This window comes from Amblyomma mixtum, chromosome 8 (assembly GCF_055824585.1).
Source record: "Amblyomma mixtum isolate Tamu chromosome 8, ASM5582458v1, whole genome shotgun sequence".
Taxonomy (NCBI): domain Eukaryota; kingdom Metazoa; phylum Arthropoda; class Arachnida; order Ixodida; family Ixodidae; genus Amblyomma; species Amblyomma mixtum.
Window position 1 is genome coordinate 61,660,583 of NC_143019.1, and position 16,453 is coordinate 61,677,035.

Genomic DNA, 16,453 nt, shown 5'->3' on the forward strand with positions numbered 1-16,453 from the left:
AAACATTGCATTTCAGCAAAATATCGTGCATTTTAAGAATTGAAAACGAGTAGCAGCGCGACAGAGTATATTTCCGGCTGGCAAGCCAGTCCAGAAGTAACTGAAACCGAAACTGGATGAAGTTTCACGGTTTTACAGTTCCCGTGCTAGAAAACACAAATAAAGTTTTGTAATATGCTCCCGATCAGGGGCTTTATCTGAACCACAGTTAGGGTTCCTACCACGATGGTTGTAGTGGCTAGTGGCGGTAGTGGTAGGAGCTTTGCCGCTGTGCCCGTAGTGGTACCAGCGGATTTGTCTACTTGCTCGACTTAAGTCGTTCCCGAGCAGCGTGTGCCTTCAGCTGATGGTACCAAGAGCCCCAGAGTTTTGAAAGAACTGCTGGAAGAAGCAAAGCCGGCGATTCGTGTTCAGCTGGTTGTGCTGTGCGATGAGCAATGGAACCTGAATCAAAAACGATTTCCGAGCAAACACGCGACGATGTGCTCAGCGATGATCCGTTACTGCTGCTGTCGTATGTGCATAAGCTCGTTCGTGTTGAAACAACTGACGGGAAAGTGCTGGCGGGCTTCGTGAAGACCATCGACCCCGTGTCCAAAAGGTTAGCGTGAACGCATGGAAAATTACAGTTGCGTTTATGGCCCATCGTTTTTAGGGCTGTTCGTAGTAGATCGTACCTTGTCACGTCAGTACAGCGTACTCGCGCTGCGTGCGAATGGAAACGATGTTTCTGGTTGTAAGGAGATCGGCGAGCTTGTAGCCCGTTTTCCAGCAATGTACGACATTAAACGAGTTCCCGAGACGGCGCATCGTCGTTGTACGGACGCTCGATGGAAGCGAACGTAGCTTTTAACGCGAAATCGGCGTTTTTACACACGTTTGATATATTATAGTCGCGACTAATGCTTTTCATCTCATCATCTCTTCGCAACCCGGAAGTTGAACTTTCCGCTAAATGAATTGTGGGGTGTGACGTCCTGAAGCGACAGAAGCTATGAGGGACGCCGTAGTAGAGCGCTCCAGATTAATTTGGGCCACCTGGGTTTCTTCAGCTAGGGCTGACACTGCACAGCTCACGAGCGCCTTTTGCGTTTTGCCTCCATCGAAACGCGGTCTCCGTAGCTGGAATGAACCCAGTTCCTCCAGAGCAGTATCCGAGGGCCCTAAAAACATCGCGGCGGATCTTTCCGATATATAGTGGAGCAGCTAAACGCTGGCCAGCTCATACTGAGGGAATTTCATTTCTGTGAACCGCATTTTCTTTTCCTGCAGCGTTGTCATGGTCCTCCTCGACGATGGAAAGCCGAACACTCTGCACGTCGTCATGGGGCACGCTGTCAAGTCGCTGACTGTCGTCACGGACGCAGCTCCTGCCGAAAAAGAGCAGATCAAGCAGCTGTTTATGCCAGAAGACGGGAAGCTGAGCAGCGAAGAGCTGCGACAGAAAAAGGAGAAGCTGAGATCGTGGCTGTGCATCAATCGTATTCCCGTCACAGAGCCCGCTGATGAGCCCGGTGTACTTGTCATCGCAGGCTCGGTTCGCCTGGTGCCTCCTTATGGACCAGAGGATTTTCAGTGCACAAATTCTCTAGTTTTGGGGAAGATGAGTGGAATAATTTCGTCTATGCCTCTTGACATTGAATCGTGGACAAGCCCCTACGAGCCGATGAAGTAGGCGGGTGCTGTGTAGTGGATTGCCCTGATGTGCTAGAGCGAGTTGTTCTTTTCAAGGGCACTGACCGTGGTGCTCTGTGATGCTGGATGGTGTTGCAAACACAGGAGGCAAGCTTATGTCACTTGTAGCAACACTTATCCATTGTGGCCTCATTTCCTCCTATCTTTGCATGGTTTTTCAGCCAAGGTAATCTGTGTACGGACAGCAAAGCTCTCAAACAGCAGCAAGACCAACAGTAGTCCTGTTCTAGACTTTTGTCCCGCCCAACCTGTAGCTGTCATTCCCATCGGCTTTTATCAGTGATGAGTTTTCTCTTTTTCAGTAATTTGAGGAGTACATTTAATGAAAAAGAACTTTTATACAGCTTCAGGGAGTTTTAAGAACAAAAATTGACCACATTTTCCAAATTAACAGAGTTTTCAAACACCTGCAAGAAATACGGAGCCGAAAATAGGAATTTTGGTGTGTACTCATGGGAATTCTCACTTCTGGCATAGAACATCACTGCCAATCATAACAAGCAAATCAACCAAAGAAAGATGGTGTCATCTAAGAGCAGCGTTATCAAAGAATGCAAGGTCAAACTCTAGCATAGCAGTTCCCTTTTTACTCTTAATTTCATTTGGAGCCACAGTGTGTGAAAATAGAACTTTTCAAAAGAACTGACTGATCTTACTTGGGGAATGTTCAGTGTACATCTTCAATTCTTGTTACCATAGGGTTGTACAACTACTCGTGTTGCAAAGCCTTGATATTTCTCTGACAGGTGCTTAGTAGAGATTGTGAGCAAGCCTAGTTGTAAATGTAGTCAAAGCAGCTGCAAAAGCTGCATCGTTGACATGCATACCATCAGCTGCAAACTTATTTTTTGTAAACATGCGGAACAAAAATGTATTCTGTGCTGCAGCTGTTCTAAAATAACAGGTTTGAGTGCACATCTGAGACAACAAAACTTTTATTATAAAAACACGTGTCCATAATTACGCTGCAATGTTTCAGTGACTTGAAAAATGCGCACAAAACTACGTGTGTGCAGCAAACTGGCGTCTATGACGGCCATCTCACGGGTGAATACTTCAAGGAGATAAGAGTATGTGCAACCTCAGGTCACAGAGTTGAATTATAAAATCAAAAGACCCGTTCACAAATTCATCGCTGTGGACTAGACTACTGAGAGACAACCTAAATCCTTCATTTTGACACAAACTGTAAAGTCAATACTGAAAGAACGCAAGAACAGCACAGGTATTGTCACAAAATTAGGTGACTGCACTGAAGTTTGCATTCCGTACTTTCAGTGGGTCACACCAGTTTTTGTGGTTAAACAAAAACCAGAGCCACTTGGTGTGTTTATGGTGACAGCCACCAATAGATTAACTAGAAACATTCCTAATAGCCAACGGAAGGCGCATTGGCTAGCCTCCTTTGGGTAGAATACAAAGATGATTGATGCCATACTTTGTATATAAGTGTGTCAGTTAGTGTACACCCCAGTTTCATAGTCTTTCACTGAAGATGCCACACAACTGATGTAGGAGAGTGTTAAAACGAGATTCCTACATACATGCAATCTCGAACTGCGTGGTTAAGGTGCTACTTCGGTAATATAAACAGTTTAAAAACATGCAAGAACACTAACAACGACAATAATTTCCTATATCTTCATCACCAGGTAAAAAAACAAACAGTTGCATATGGTCTACGCTATATATCACATCTACGTATAGTCTCTCCCTCTGTTTCGTCATCACCACAGTTGCAGGTCGTCGTCTTAACACGACGATGAGGCAGAATGAAAGGCTCCTTGAGCCTAGAAACGCGCACAGATGCAGTCTTGAGAGGAATTACATCTAAAAAATAAAGCACCGGTGGAATGATGTTCACTGTCCACACACAAGTTCGCACGGATTGTCGTGTCCGCATGGGCTGCCAGCAGGCTCACAACTCAATGGTCGTGGCGAGCGTGTGGTTCTCTTCCCTGCAGGAGCAGAAGGGAAAGCTGCAGCATGGCTGCAGCCATGGAAGCCAGACCGAGTTGAGGAAGTCGAATTGCTGCGGCACGCTCTGCAGCGACGCCTTGTGTTTCGCCACAGCCGCTTCGACCGCGGCCAGCACCTTGGTAACGCGGGGGTCATCGCGTTCGTTGAGTGGCCGCGACTCGGACGGGTCAGAAGTCAGGTGGAACACGAGCGGTGGGTTGTGGTTGAGCACGTAGCTGCCATAGCAGTGGCAGACGTAGCTGCACTGAGCTGGGTCGGAGCTGTGGAAGTGAACTTTCCACACTCCAGAACCTGCGCAAAACAGATGTTTAACATTTATGGTGTCAATTTTCCGTTTGTTTGGTGTTCTGAAACACAAAACACATTTTGGCATCATTGTGCGCTGTTACAAAGCAGGAATTTAGATCTTTCAGAAAGTACCAGGATCTTATTAAACTCAATGGAATATCAACATCAAATTACTGATGAAAGGACAATGCTGAGAATACTACAAACTGTTTTGATGCAACAGAAGCATAATTTCTTCCAGACCTTATCCTATATGTTTCACAATAGCAAACCAAACTCCATAAGAAGACAGCAGAATTGGAAGGAATCTGTACCCCAAGACACGGTTAACATGCAGAGTACTGCATTTGCACTCTTATAACGCGACCACGAATATAACGAGAGAGTGGGAGCTACAGACCAAGAAAATGCAAAAAAAAAAATGCTACGCAATCTTGCCCCGTTTAAGCCAATTACAGCTGAGGTCCCGGTAAGAATGGATACATCGATATTATTTGAGAGCCAACAGTTCAGGGATGTGCACGACATCGAGCAAAGCAAAGCCTCCAAGGTGTAAACAAATGCAGCCTCCCACGTAAGAAAGGCACTTCACGCGTTAGTTGACACCTCCTACCTTCAGCAGTGAGTTCAAAAAAGGGCTGGAGCCGGATGTTTAATCTGATTTAAATTAGAGAAATCGGCCACACAGGACAATAATTCAAAATTTCTAAGAATGCTCGGAACGTGTAGATCGAATTCCCGCAGTAAAAAGACGAGTTCAGATTCCTCTTTAGTGCACCTTTAACATATGCTGCTGTCAAACCACCACACTCTCACCGTCAGCAGGGACATAGCGGACGGCGTGGACGTGCAGGCCACAGTAGTGGAAGAGGAACTCGTGTGGGGCAGTGGCTGTAGACTCGTTGCGGAGCAGCGGGAGAATGTTGGTGCCGTCGATGAGCCGATCCCGGGGAGGTTCCGTCCCTGCCACGGCCAAAAGTGTGGGCAGCACGTCGAGCTGACTCGTGGATGCGTCGACTCTGTGGCCGGCAGGAATGTGGCCGGGCCAGGAGACCAACGTGGGCACGCGAATTCCCCCTTCCCATCCACCCATGGTCTTCCCGCCTGACCAGCAAAGAAGAAAGGAAAGGGTGGGCAATCATGCCGAGTGCCGAAACATTTGGATGGGTGCTAGTGACTCATGCTGTACAAATTCATCGATAAGCATTACTCCCTTCTTCAACATGTGCACACCTACTCCTAGTAAATGCACACAGTTCTGTGCATTGTGCTTCTGCACAGTGACCTTCTACACCATACCCAAAAGAAACAAACTCTAAGCAAGAAAAACAGCAATGTAATAAATTATTTAAAACAAACTGTAGCATATGTTCTCTTCCAGTTCTGTCATTCTTAAAGGTGCAGTGAAGAGGAATCTGAACTCGTCTTTTTGCCACGGGAACTCAATCTACACGTTCCGAGTATACTTAGAAACTTGGATATATTGCCCTGTGTGGCCGATTTCCTTAATTAAATCGGATTAACGTCCGGCTCCCGCCTTTTTTTTTTTAATTCTCCCCGTACGGTGGGCGGAGTCGACCAACACATGAAGTGCCTTTCAGCCAGCTACGTGGAGGCTTTGCTTTCGCTTTATTTTGTTTTTTAGGTTTCCGTGAATAAATAGTTTCATTCGCAGATAATATAGCCGCAAAAGAAGCCCGAAGAAATAAAAATATGCGCAGACTGTTTGCTTCTACGGATTACTACGTATTACTCCGCCGATGGCAGAGCGGCAAGCCGCCACGGGACTGGACGAAAGGCACTCCACGCGTTGGTCGACTCCGCCCACCGTACGGGGAGAATTCAAAAAATAAAGGTGGGAGCCGGACATTAATTTGATTTAATTAGGGAAATCGGCCACACAGGGCAATAAGTTGAAGTTTCTAAGAATGCTCGGAACATGTGGACTGAGTTCCCTGCTCGGAACGTGTAGATTGAGTTCCTGCGGCAAAAAGACGAGTTCAGATTCCTCTTCACTGCACCTTTAAGGGCCTGTGCACTGTTATATCAGCAAAAAGAACAGAGCATGAAAATTCGGCATCCCCACTCTTTCAAAGTCGGGAATGCAGAGATGAAAATCGGAGTGTAGGGTGCCAAATCTGCATTTCCAAACGCCTGAGGAAGAAGGTGGGTGCTCACCTCGGAAGACGCCATTGTGGCCGCCTTCCCGCTGGCCGTCCAGACCAACCTCTTGGATGTGGCCGCCATTGTCGGAGGAGAAGTAAACGAAGGTGTTGTTCGCCTGACCCGTCTCCCGGAGCAGCTCCGTCACCTGGTGGCACAGCAGAATCAGAATCAAAAAGTCTTTAGTGAGTAACACAAACGAAGTGTATGCACAGATATTTGGACCGATAGCCAATGAGGCTAGTCAGCGGTCCAATACAAAATAACATGTAGGTCAGCAATCACAAACACACTGAAGAAAAACTACCTTTGTAGCCTTGCTTCGATTCCCAAAAAATGTTTCTTGCATGTCAGTTTGAAATTCCTAGCTTGCTTTATTTCAATTGGCAACAAGTTCCAAATTTTCACTCCTGTAAATTCTATTCATCTTTCTCCGTACGCATTATAGCAAATAGGAAGATTAAACTAGTGTTGCAGACGGGAATACTTAATGCACCAAGAGATAAGGGGTAGTTGGTATTTATAACCATAAGAGCTATTTTGTAATCGCATAAGGTTGTGAACGACATGATTTGCATTGCGTCAAAAATTTTATTGTTAGAACTATACGAAAAAGGTAATCCCATAGTTTTCAAAGCACGTTTTTGTAGTCTCAGCAATGGTGATAAATATGTTTTGTATGTGATTCCCCATGATTCGCTGCAATAACTGAGATGACTGTGACATAACGAAAAATACAGTGATCTAGGAATAGCACGTGGAAAGTGCCGCCATGCCTTTGCAAACATAAAACAACCATACGCAACTTTTTTACACACACTGTGCGCCTGTTTCTTCCAAGAGAAGTGGCAGTCAAACATAACCACTAAAAACATGGAGCAATTTATGGCTGCAACAAGGCTACAATGCAGTCTCGTTGATTGTTCATGGTGCAGGGAATTGTGGTAAACTGGTTAAAGGACAAAAGATGATAAGACACGAAGGAACAAAAGTACTGCTTCGTCTATGCTTTCGTTCCTTCATGTATTTTTCGCCCTTCATCGTGTGACCAGTTTAGCACAATTCCCTTCACAGCCACTTCTGTCATACGTACATAGGTACACCATACTGATTTCTTTCTGTACCATAAAAGTAGTGTTGAAGGGACAACAAGAACGAACTGCTGTTGGCTTGTATCAATATATTACTGTGTCAGAGGCTGCCTGCCCTGCAAAAGAAGTTTTCATAAGATAGAAAATGCCGAACATTTTCATCCCTTTACCTTCAGGGGCAATGAGTTATCAGCACCATCTAATCAGCACAATGATTAGTGGTTATCACGGAGTCATTTATCAGTCTTCATAACACAAGTTCGAATCATGTGGCAGGAAAAAAAAAACTATTTTAAATTCAACTTTCTCAGCAACAAATGCACCTTTTGCTGGCAATCAACTTAACCTTGATGACCTAAACAGAAACTGAATGGACGCCGCCGCGGTGGCTCAGTGGTTATGGTGCTCGGCTGCTGTCCCGAAAGACGCGGGTTCGATCCCGGCCGCGGCGGTTGAATTTCTTTGGAGGAGAAATTCTAGAGGCCCGTGTACTGTGCGATGTCAGTGCACATTAAAGAACCCCAGGTGGTCGAAATTTCCGGAACCCTCCACTACGGCGTCTCTCATAGCCTCAGTCGCTTTGGGACGTTAAACCCCATAAACCAAACCAAACCAAACCAGAAACTGAATGGAGTTGTCCTTACTGTCGCTCTAATAAGGCCATCCAAGTTTCCTTTGCTTAAACAATAGCTATTTGTGGAAGCATTATAGTGACAAAAGCTGTCTGGCTTTCTACACGAGGGTGCCGTAAGGTTAACAGGATGAATTAAACACACAATGCAGCACTAACCACTGGCAGTTTGTTTCTTGTTAGTACAAGTTTCTGCACTGCACCCTTCATGTTTTTTAGACAACTGTACTACTTTTAATGATGATTATGGCTAGCCTATAGTGACTCTTTGCATAAATAAGAAATACACAGTCAGCTGTTAATGCATCAACATGTTTGGTTTATTGGGGTTTAACGTCCCAAAGCGACTCAGGCTATGAGGGATGCCGTAGTAAAGGGCTCTAGAAATTTCGATCACCTGGAGTTCTTTAACGTGCACTGACATTCCACAGTACATAGGCGTTTAGAGTTTCTCCTCTATCGAAATTCTCCACGTGCGTTTCTTTACTTTGTGCTGTTAACCTTGTCGCACCCTTGTGTGATGACGCACATGCCGAACCGACTTGCCTAACAGTCGGTTTCTATCTCCAGTTTGACTCAGTTACGTTGGATTCATTAACAACATGCACCACTGCCCAAGCCAACAGACTACACTATAAATTTCACTGCGCAACTGCAGAAGCTCGCAGTGTGCATGACAACAGTTGAAGTGTGTCGCGGTCCTTGTGACACTTTTACAGTTTCATGCATATTGTGGTTGTTTTCAACTGCCCAGTGATCCTTCACCACGAAATGAACAGCACAGAATGAATGCCTTCAACATTTGTTTCCGCCATTATGATTACCACTATCAGGACAGGTGTCACATAACAACCAAGGATCAGTGGCACAACAACCAAGGATCAGTGGCACATAGCAAGGATCAGTGGCAATCCCTACACTTCTCCTAACTTGGTCCTGTCTGATCTGCTGCTCTAGTGGTTTAGTGGCTATGGCATACAGCTGCTGACCCCAGGACGTGGGATGGAATACCAGCTACATCAGGCGCATTTCTATTGAGGCAAAATGCAAAAATCCTCAAGTGAGGTGCAATGCCATATTAATTCTGAACTCCGTTATGACACCTCTCAAAGCCTATGTGCAGCTTTGTAACATTAAATCTGACCTGACTGAACCTGACTGACAGACTGACTGACCAACTATATACATGACCTGGTGTTTCACCTGATACTCCCACAAATCCAGTCTGCTGCAAAAGAAAAGAAATTGATAACATAAACATATAATAGGAAACACTCAAACGTGCCCTCACTTTGCCAATGGCCCAGTCTAGCTCCTCGATGTTGTCGCCGTAACGGCCGTGCGCGCTCCTCCCGGCAAACGACGGGTGCGTGAACAGCGCCGTGTGCACGTGGACGAAAGCGAGAAACAGCAGGAAGGGTTTCTCCTCCGCGACGGCGGAGCGCACAAACTGCCCGGCCTCGGCGACGAGCCTCTGCGTCATCCCTGGCAGTCGGATGGGTTGCTCGACAATGTCGAAGCCCCGCATGAGCACGCCGTTGATTGTCGGAATGCCCTTGATAAACAGCAGGAGCGCAACGGGGTCGACAAAGAACAGCGTGAAGATGAAAGATGCCAGGATGGCCCTTCCGCGGCGGAGCAGGAAGTAGGAGCTGGCGGCGCTCAGAGCCATGGCCGTGTAGCAGATGGCGAGGAGGTTGGGGCAGTAAGTGGTGACCACACTGTCGCCCTCACTGCCAAAGTCCCTGAGGTTCGTCAAGGGCAGCCCGTAGAAGTAGTCGAAGCCATGGCGCATGGGGTGGTGGCACGGGTCCTGCTTGGAGGTGCAGTAAAGGCCCAGGTGCCATTTGCCTGCAAAGTAGGCACCGCTAAAGGGAAACTCTCATAGTTTTTCCAACACTCAGACTTAATGATCCCATCGCAATCCTTCAAGTCCCCGCTCCCCGGTACAACAAACCTAACGAAGTACTACTATTTTAGAAAGGTAAAAACAGCAAACCAACTCGCTTTGTGGCCAGTGACAATGCTCTGGGTGACGCAGCAATAACGTCACAGACATTACTGGAAAAACACTCATACATGCTCTTCATGGTAGAAATAGGGATCGGAAATGAAAACTCAGTTCATGACACTGTAATACAAGATTCAAAATTTGTTGTTCCCACAGGGAGCAGATAGCAGTTGAATTTTTGCAATGTCGCAAATGCATAACCACAGAAATCGCCTGAATGAACTCTACTTGCACTATTTCAAACGCCCCTATCAAAGACTGTCTGCAGATAAAACTGCTGTTTAGGCACACGGATAGCAGTGCTTGAGAGCTAGCAGAACTTAATTCCTTAAAACAATAAGCTACCGTTTATTTTATTTTATCTCGGCCCTTTGGCAGCACCAAAAGTGCTGTGAATGCACAGAGATAAGAGCATCCGGGAGATAGCGTAGGCTTATTTCATTGTGACGAACGTGTTGTGAGACTGCCAGTATCTTCGCATGAGCTACAAGTGGACTGATTACCTAGAAGTGTACTTAAAGGCGTTTTTATGTTAGTGTATGCACGCTTTCCACATATGCCTTAATGTTCCATTTAAGCTTGTGCTTCCATTTACTAACTTGAACTGACAGAAGCGGTGTCATCTTGTCCAATTTTCACTGTGTTTCTGATTTCTTTCACTGCAATTTATAATTTTAACAATGCTGTTTTTTAGACGCAAACACACAACAGTGTGGTTTAACAAGGTGGACTGTGTGCTACAGAAAACAGGTGCATACATATGACGGCAAGACGTGAACTTTCAACTGCCATACGCAGCTGTTCACAGAATATGCTTCTGTGTATGGTTCTGTAGCTCTAGTCTGGAACATTGCTCCTGACATGAGCAGTAATATCAAGACCAGAAGCTTATGTGAATAGTACTACTATGCACATATTCACACTGTTAAAATTGCTCACATCACGGTTTCATTCATCGCACCTGATGAAGCTTAATCTGGTAACCAAAAGGTACTGTATTTAAAAAATATGTTGAGCTTTCTTCTCAAGCTTCCGAGCTCATAAAACTTGTAGGCTGAAAAGAAGAGGAGTTTAGATTAATTTTTTTTTTCACTGGGAATAACCAGGATAGCGATTTACTTTGTACTTGTTGACAGCAGGGCATTCCTTCTTTCAGAAGTACTTGTATTTGGGCGTGTTGGTTCATAACTTTTCAGGAGGACACAGGGGCGCAATAAAAGACACGGACAGAGAAGTAGACAGGGACGAGTGCTTTTACTATCAACAGGCTTTATTCGACGTAGACCGTTAATATACCTTCACTTTACCCAAGCGCCACTAAGCGAATCACAAGCACGTGAGTTCCAGAGAACACCAAAAGAATTCCGAAGGCAGGCGATTACAGAAATCTATCAACCATTTCAGATCGGCGAAGAATGCACTAGAAGACTAAAGTCACCTGTTTTCCCCGCTTATCGGACTGCAAAGTATTGTTGAGAAGCCGCGATCAGATTGAACGGGAACTGGTGGAAGCCTATTACATTAGAAAAAAAGGAAATAACTGCATCAGTGATTGATCTGTGATACTTCGCCGATCTGAAATGGTTTTCTTAGATAGATTTCTGTAATCGCCTGCCTTCGGAATTCTTTTGGTGTTCTCTGGAACTCACGTGCTTGTGATTCGCTTAGTGGCGCTTGGGTAAAGCGAAGGTATATTAACGGTCTACGACGAATAAAGCCTGTTGATAGTAAGCGCTCGTCCCTGTCTACTTCTCTGTCCGTGTCTTTTATTGCGCCCCTGTGTCCTCCTGAAAAACATTCCTTCTTTACATTATATGTGTGTGCATTTTCATATGTTGAGTAAAAATGAGATTACAGAATGTCAGGGAGGCACATTCATCCCTCTGGTCTCCAAAGCAAAGAGATTTCCAAACAAAAAAACTGCAAGTGTTATCCTCACCTATGTACCCTGTAGTGTAGCCCTGCTGCTGAAGAACCCTGGCAAACGTCGTCTCATTTTGAGGCAGTCCACCGCTTGCCGCAATTATTATGAACACCTTGTTCTTGAAATAGCTTTCCATGCCTGGAAGAGAGTGCCAGGTGAAAAAGCTGTCAGCCACACACACTTGCTGGGAGCACTGTTCGCTGAATGCAACCAGTATAGAGAGCAGCACAGCATCATCCAGCTGCAGAAAGCATTTCACAGTTGTAGACATTAACATCACTAGAAGCAGCACTGTGTGTCGGTGCTGAGGTGCAGCGAATTAATATTACATTTTAAACTTGCACGATCGTTGTTCAAATCACATGTGGTGCTCTTGAATTTTTTTCTTTCAGAATAGTCCTATTTACAATCATTTCTCACTTTATATGCCAAAGACTAGCAGCATAATACTAATTTGTATTCTCTCACGGGTGCTGTGTTACCCTCTTGGTCAGCTCTAGAGATGCTTTTGGGCCTGCAAGCTTACTGGATATCTGGCTGCACTAGTTGCAGTTGGCCAATGCACTTGTCTGGTAAGCCAACGAAAATGATAGAAACTACACTCAGAGGCAGAAGAGAAGGCTGTTGTGACTACCACTGTTACTCTGCTATTACTATTACTCTAGTATTGTGGTAATTTGTAGTGACAGTAATATGTTTCTTCTATTTTCCTCAGTTCTGTGCTTGTCGAGATGCAAAAAAGAGAGCCTGGATGACACACAAAAAGCCATTTAAAAGTCTGGACTTTGGTGTTTTTGCTTTGCCACATCCTCCACCCCGAAACACAGTTCACACAATGCTGAAGGAACAAGTCCCAGCTAGCAAAACAATGTACCTATCTTAACTAGCCCAACAGCCCTAACTAGCCCAACAGCCCTAACTAGCCCAACAGCCCTAACTAGCCCAACAGCCCTAACTAGCCCAACAGTCCTAACGAGCTCAACAGTCCCAACTAGAACAACAGCAAACCTGTTATCACTAGCCTAACAGTCCCAATCAGCCCAACAGTACAACTTGCCTGAACGCACTGGGTACCTTCCCGTGAGCAGAGCCGCCCTGCTTGGCGTGCAAACGGCTGCAGCTGCTGTGTGTTGCGTGAGCATGGCTCCATTCTCGGCCAACCTGAAGAGAAAGTGAGGACAGTATGCGTCAAGGAAGCCCAATCAGCATCATGTAGTTGGCTAGGGCCAAGCAAGCAGTCAGCTGGCTTGCATCTCGACTGAGAGCCTTATCTAAGATATGGCCGTCTCCTATTACTAACCATGCAACCCATCATGTCACTTCTTTCGCTAACAATATTATCCTTGAAATCAGTCGATTATTCAACATCTTGTATAATGCAGGATGTTAGGATTTTAGGGCCTGGACTCCATTTACACGGCACCCAATATTTTACTGACACAAAGGAGGCAATACATGAAGTAGAAGAAAAGAATAGTCAACACGCAAATAAATTGCCACAAAAGACATGCATTGCATTTAATATGGAAAAGAAAAGAAAATCGCCAACATATAATACTTATTAAAGGTCTTTTCTCTGACAAACACTGATGCTAAAAAAAGCCAACCTTCTAATAAGAGTACATTTCTAGCACATGAACAGGTTCAGGATACTTGGCACTGTATCTGACTACCATAATTAGCTTGTATAAATGGCACCTCCAGCGTCGTCCTGTCTATCCTGCTACTCCTTCTCGTAACACATCCTTTCCTACTGAAATTTTTCCGCATCATACGGGTTAGTCTAGCATTACACGCACAATTGGGGTCACATATCAAGCTCCTGCAACACCACTGCCTTGGCACATCAAGGTTAGTTGGTCGTTCTGTTGAGACAATTCCAGCCAAGCATGCCAGTCTAGATGAGGACGATTCGGGAAGTTGGGGGGTCTGATAGCAATAGGGCAGAGGCAATCCTTCAGGTTGGCATACAACGAGTTGAGGCAGGAGGGTTTGGTGCAATCCTAAGAAGTATGGCCACATAGGGGTAAGGAGAGAGTTGGTGTGAATTTTTGTGAATACATGTGATTGCAGGACATAAAGATGGGGGTGCCATGTCGTCAAGTCATGTCAGAACTGCAAATACTGTTCAATAATGGTGCGTTTTTAAAGCTCTACCTCAATACTCATACGTGGTCTGACCCAGGGGATTGCAGCAGCCCAGTAGTGAAGTCCACGGGCAAGCTGATGAGCCAGCTCATGTCTTGCAATCTCTTCATGACCAAGGGTACATCTAAGAATCACTGAGGCAGGGCATAGCGCAAAGTAAACCTTTTCAACGTATTTGTTTAAGTCAAGACAGCAGCACAGTTCTCCTTCAAACACAGGGCTGCTAAGGGATCGATGTACAGCATATTCCGCAATTCTAAGCGCACCTTGTTCTAATAGAACCAGGCAGGTACCCAAAACAACTGCTGCCAAACAAATGACATTTATGTGTGAAATTTTAACTCAAACAATTCACCGGTTTAGCCAAGAGGAGCACTCCACGGTGCGCATAAAATTTCGGAAAGCATTGGAGAAGTGCAGGTAATCGGGCAGAGGATTTAGTTGTGTGAAGGTTTGGTTTGGTTTATGGGGTTTAACGTCCCAAAGCGACTAAGGCTATGAGAGACGCCGTAGTGGAGGGCTCCGGAAATTTCGACCACCTGGGGTTCTTTAACGTGCACTGACATCGCACAGTACACTGGCCTCGAATTTCTCCTCCAAAGAAATTCAGCCGCCGCGGCCGGGTGTGTGAAGGTTTGTATAGCACATATAATGACAGAGATATCAAGGGTGATGACATTGGGGGATTCACATATGGGCTACAAGTGTGCATGTAAGGGGCAGGAGAGCTAAGAGAATGGGAGACACATGTGGCAGTGACAGCTGAGGGGGTGTGGGAGGCATCGGTGCATGCTATTATGTGCATGAAAAAATAGGACTGATAGTTTTATTGATGGCCTAACTTAGCAGTGAGGCTAGCATGATCATGGGTGAAGTTCTGTCAGCCACCATATTCTTGTTGCAATATCATTTGCAATGGCATTTTTTTTTTCCACTCTGCTCATATGTGACAGCATATCTATCAAAAGACTGGTTCCGGCTAGTTAGTCTATACTCAACTTAACTACATAATGCAAAGCACACATCAGGGACAAGAAACACAAACAACAGAAACTAGTGCCAACTGCCAACTATCTTAATTTATTCAACCACACACATATAAATAGGTAGCCATCATCACATGTCAATGCATAAGCAATCCATACTAAACTTCCTGAAGCAAGAAGGAGCTAAACATGACCTTTTTTCTTTCCAAACCATTTACACTTCGGAGATTATGGCGTCCTACAAATTTGCGTGTGGTTGAATGAATAAAAATAGTTGGTAGTGTTCGAGAGTTTGTGTTCCTTGCAGCTGTGTATTTCGCACAAAATAGTCAAGATGGGTATTATGACCGGCCAGTATCGTTGAATTCGGTACTGGGAGTAAAGGAATGAAAACAGCTCCTCCAGCCTACCTGTCCATGTTCGGCGTTGAGATAGTGTCGTTGCCGAAGCAGCCCACGTCGCCGTAGCCGAGGTCGTCCGCCAAGAGTACGACAATGTTGGGACGCCTCGCAGTCGCGCACGCCACGAACCCCAGAAACAGCAAGGCACAGTAGTGCGGCGGTAATAACGGCAGCATGGTTCACGCCTGCGAGATGCCACACATAAATCAACGGCGCCCGCACGCAGCCACAAACGATTCGCCAAGCTCAAGTAGCAAGCAATACCTGCCTGCGGGACACCGGCAGGAATCCCGCAACGCGAAACCACAGCCTTCCCAGCGATTGGGAACGCGTGAGAGTGATCGCGTACGCCTTTTCGATAGCGCTTGTGCGCGCCGAGATAGAGAATCAGCCGCTAACCTAAGCTCGATGCATTGCGATTCGAGATGCAAAGAGCACATCTACTGGTGTTCGCTGATGAACGTGCAAAGGTCTCGTGCGAGCACAGCTGTACTGCCGCCGGAAACGGACCAAAAATAATATATCTTACCAAGAAAGTCAGCGATCGCCCAAAGCACGCGCTGCGCGCAGAGCAGGGAGGTATTTAAACCATTAAACTTCCTCCTAGCATGCTGCGCGCGTACACAACGCCGCAAAGCAGCGCATCAATGTTATTACTGAGATATTCCGAACTTCAAATCTAAGCAGACATCGAACGTAGCCAGCGTAGAGCCGAATGTCCGCGCATCTGTTGCACTTGACCGACTTTGCTCGGTCGACTCGACGAATCAATCGAATGCGCAGTGGTATCGTACCGCGTTATCTACATGCCATTCTTCCACAGCGAAGTTGTTTGCTTACATAGCAACGGCCGATAAGCCTTCTACACCGCGGTTAGAGTGCACTACCGCGGTACAGCATTGGTTAGCGGCGAAAACCACATTAACTAGGTGACCATAACCAGCGCCTCCTTGCTTTGGCTACAGTGAAAGAGAATATTTTAATACACTCTACTTTGGCCATGGATAACAAGCACCCACAGCCCTCCAGCCCGGCCGTGATGGAAGCATTACAAACACCAAACATGCAAACACACATGCAAACACACAATGGAGGGAGATGACGGAGATGACGCCACGGCTACCATTGCTGGGAA

General features: G+C 45.8%; 2 protein-coding genes across 8 annotated transcripts; one reads left to right on the forward strand and one right to left on the reverse strand.

Moving 5' to 3' along the window:
* Positions 1–291: 291 nt before the first annotated feature.
* LOC149332727 (gem-associated protein 6-like) lies at positions 292–3,552 on the forward strand. The gene is made up of 2 exons (XM_089558308.1): positions 292–601; positions 1,273–3,552. Exons 1-2 carry the CDS (start codon positions 438–440, stop codon positions 1,673–1,675), a joined length of 567 nt encoding a protein of 188 aa, XP_089414434.1. The 5' UTR covers positions 292–437; the 3' UTR covers positions 1,676–3,552.
* On the reverse strand, positions 2,613–16,441 carry LOC149332728 (steryl-sulfatase-like). 7 transcript variants are annotated; one of them, XM_089558303.1, is made up of 8 exons: positions 16,406–16,441; positions 15,328–15,503; positions 12,841–12,944; positions 11,799–11,921; positions 9,140–9,699; positions 6,142–6,274; positions 4,780–5,067; positions 2,613–3,966 (listed from the first exon to the last, which is right to left on the reverse strand). In XM_089558303.1, exons 2-8 carry the CDS (start codon positions 15,492–15,494, stop codon positions 3,614–3,616), a joined length of 1,728 nt encoding a protein of 575 aa, XP_089414429.1. In that variant the 5' UTR covers positions 15,495–15,503; positions 16,406–16,441; the 3' UTR covers positions 2,613–3,613. The 7 variants fall into 7 exon arrangements, with proteins under 7 accessions (XP_089414429.1, XP_089414432.1, XP_089414427.1 ...); XM_089558306.1 differs by having other exon boundaries at positions 16,394–16,414; XM_089558301.1 differs by lacking the exon at positions 16,406–16,441 and adding an exon at positions 16,312–16,399.
* Positions 16,442–16,453: the final 12 nt, after the last annotated feature.

Bases quoted from the DNA above. Each gene is read 5' to 3' on its own strand.
- LOC149332727 (XM_089558308.1), top strand. From the start codon at position 438: ATGGAACCTGAATCAAAAACGATTTCCGAGCAAACACGCGACGATGTG. The intron at 602-1,272 runs GTTAGCGTGAAC...CTTTTCCTGCAG, and splicing joins ATCGACCCCGTGTCCAAAAG to CGTTGTCATGGTCCTCCTCG.
- LOC149332728 (XM_089558303.1), bottom strand. From the start codon at position 15,494: ATGCTGCCGTTATTACCGCCGCACTACTGTGCCTTGCTGTTTCTGGGG. The intron at 9,700-11,798 runs GTGAGGATAACA...CCTACTTTGCAG, and splicing joins CTACACTACAGGGTACATAG to GCAAATGGCACCTGGGCCTT. The intron at 5,068-6,141 runs GTGAGCACCCAC...TTTGCTGGTCAG, and splicing joins CCACAATGGCGTCTTCCGAG to GCGGGAAGACCATGGGTGGA.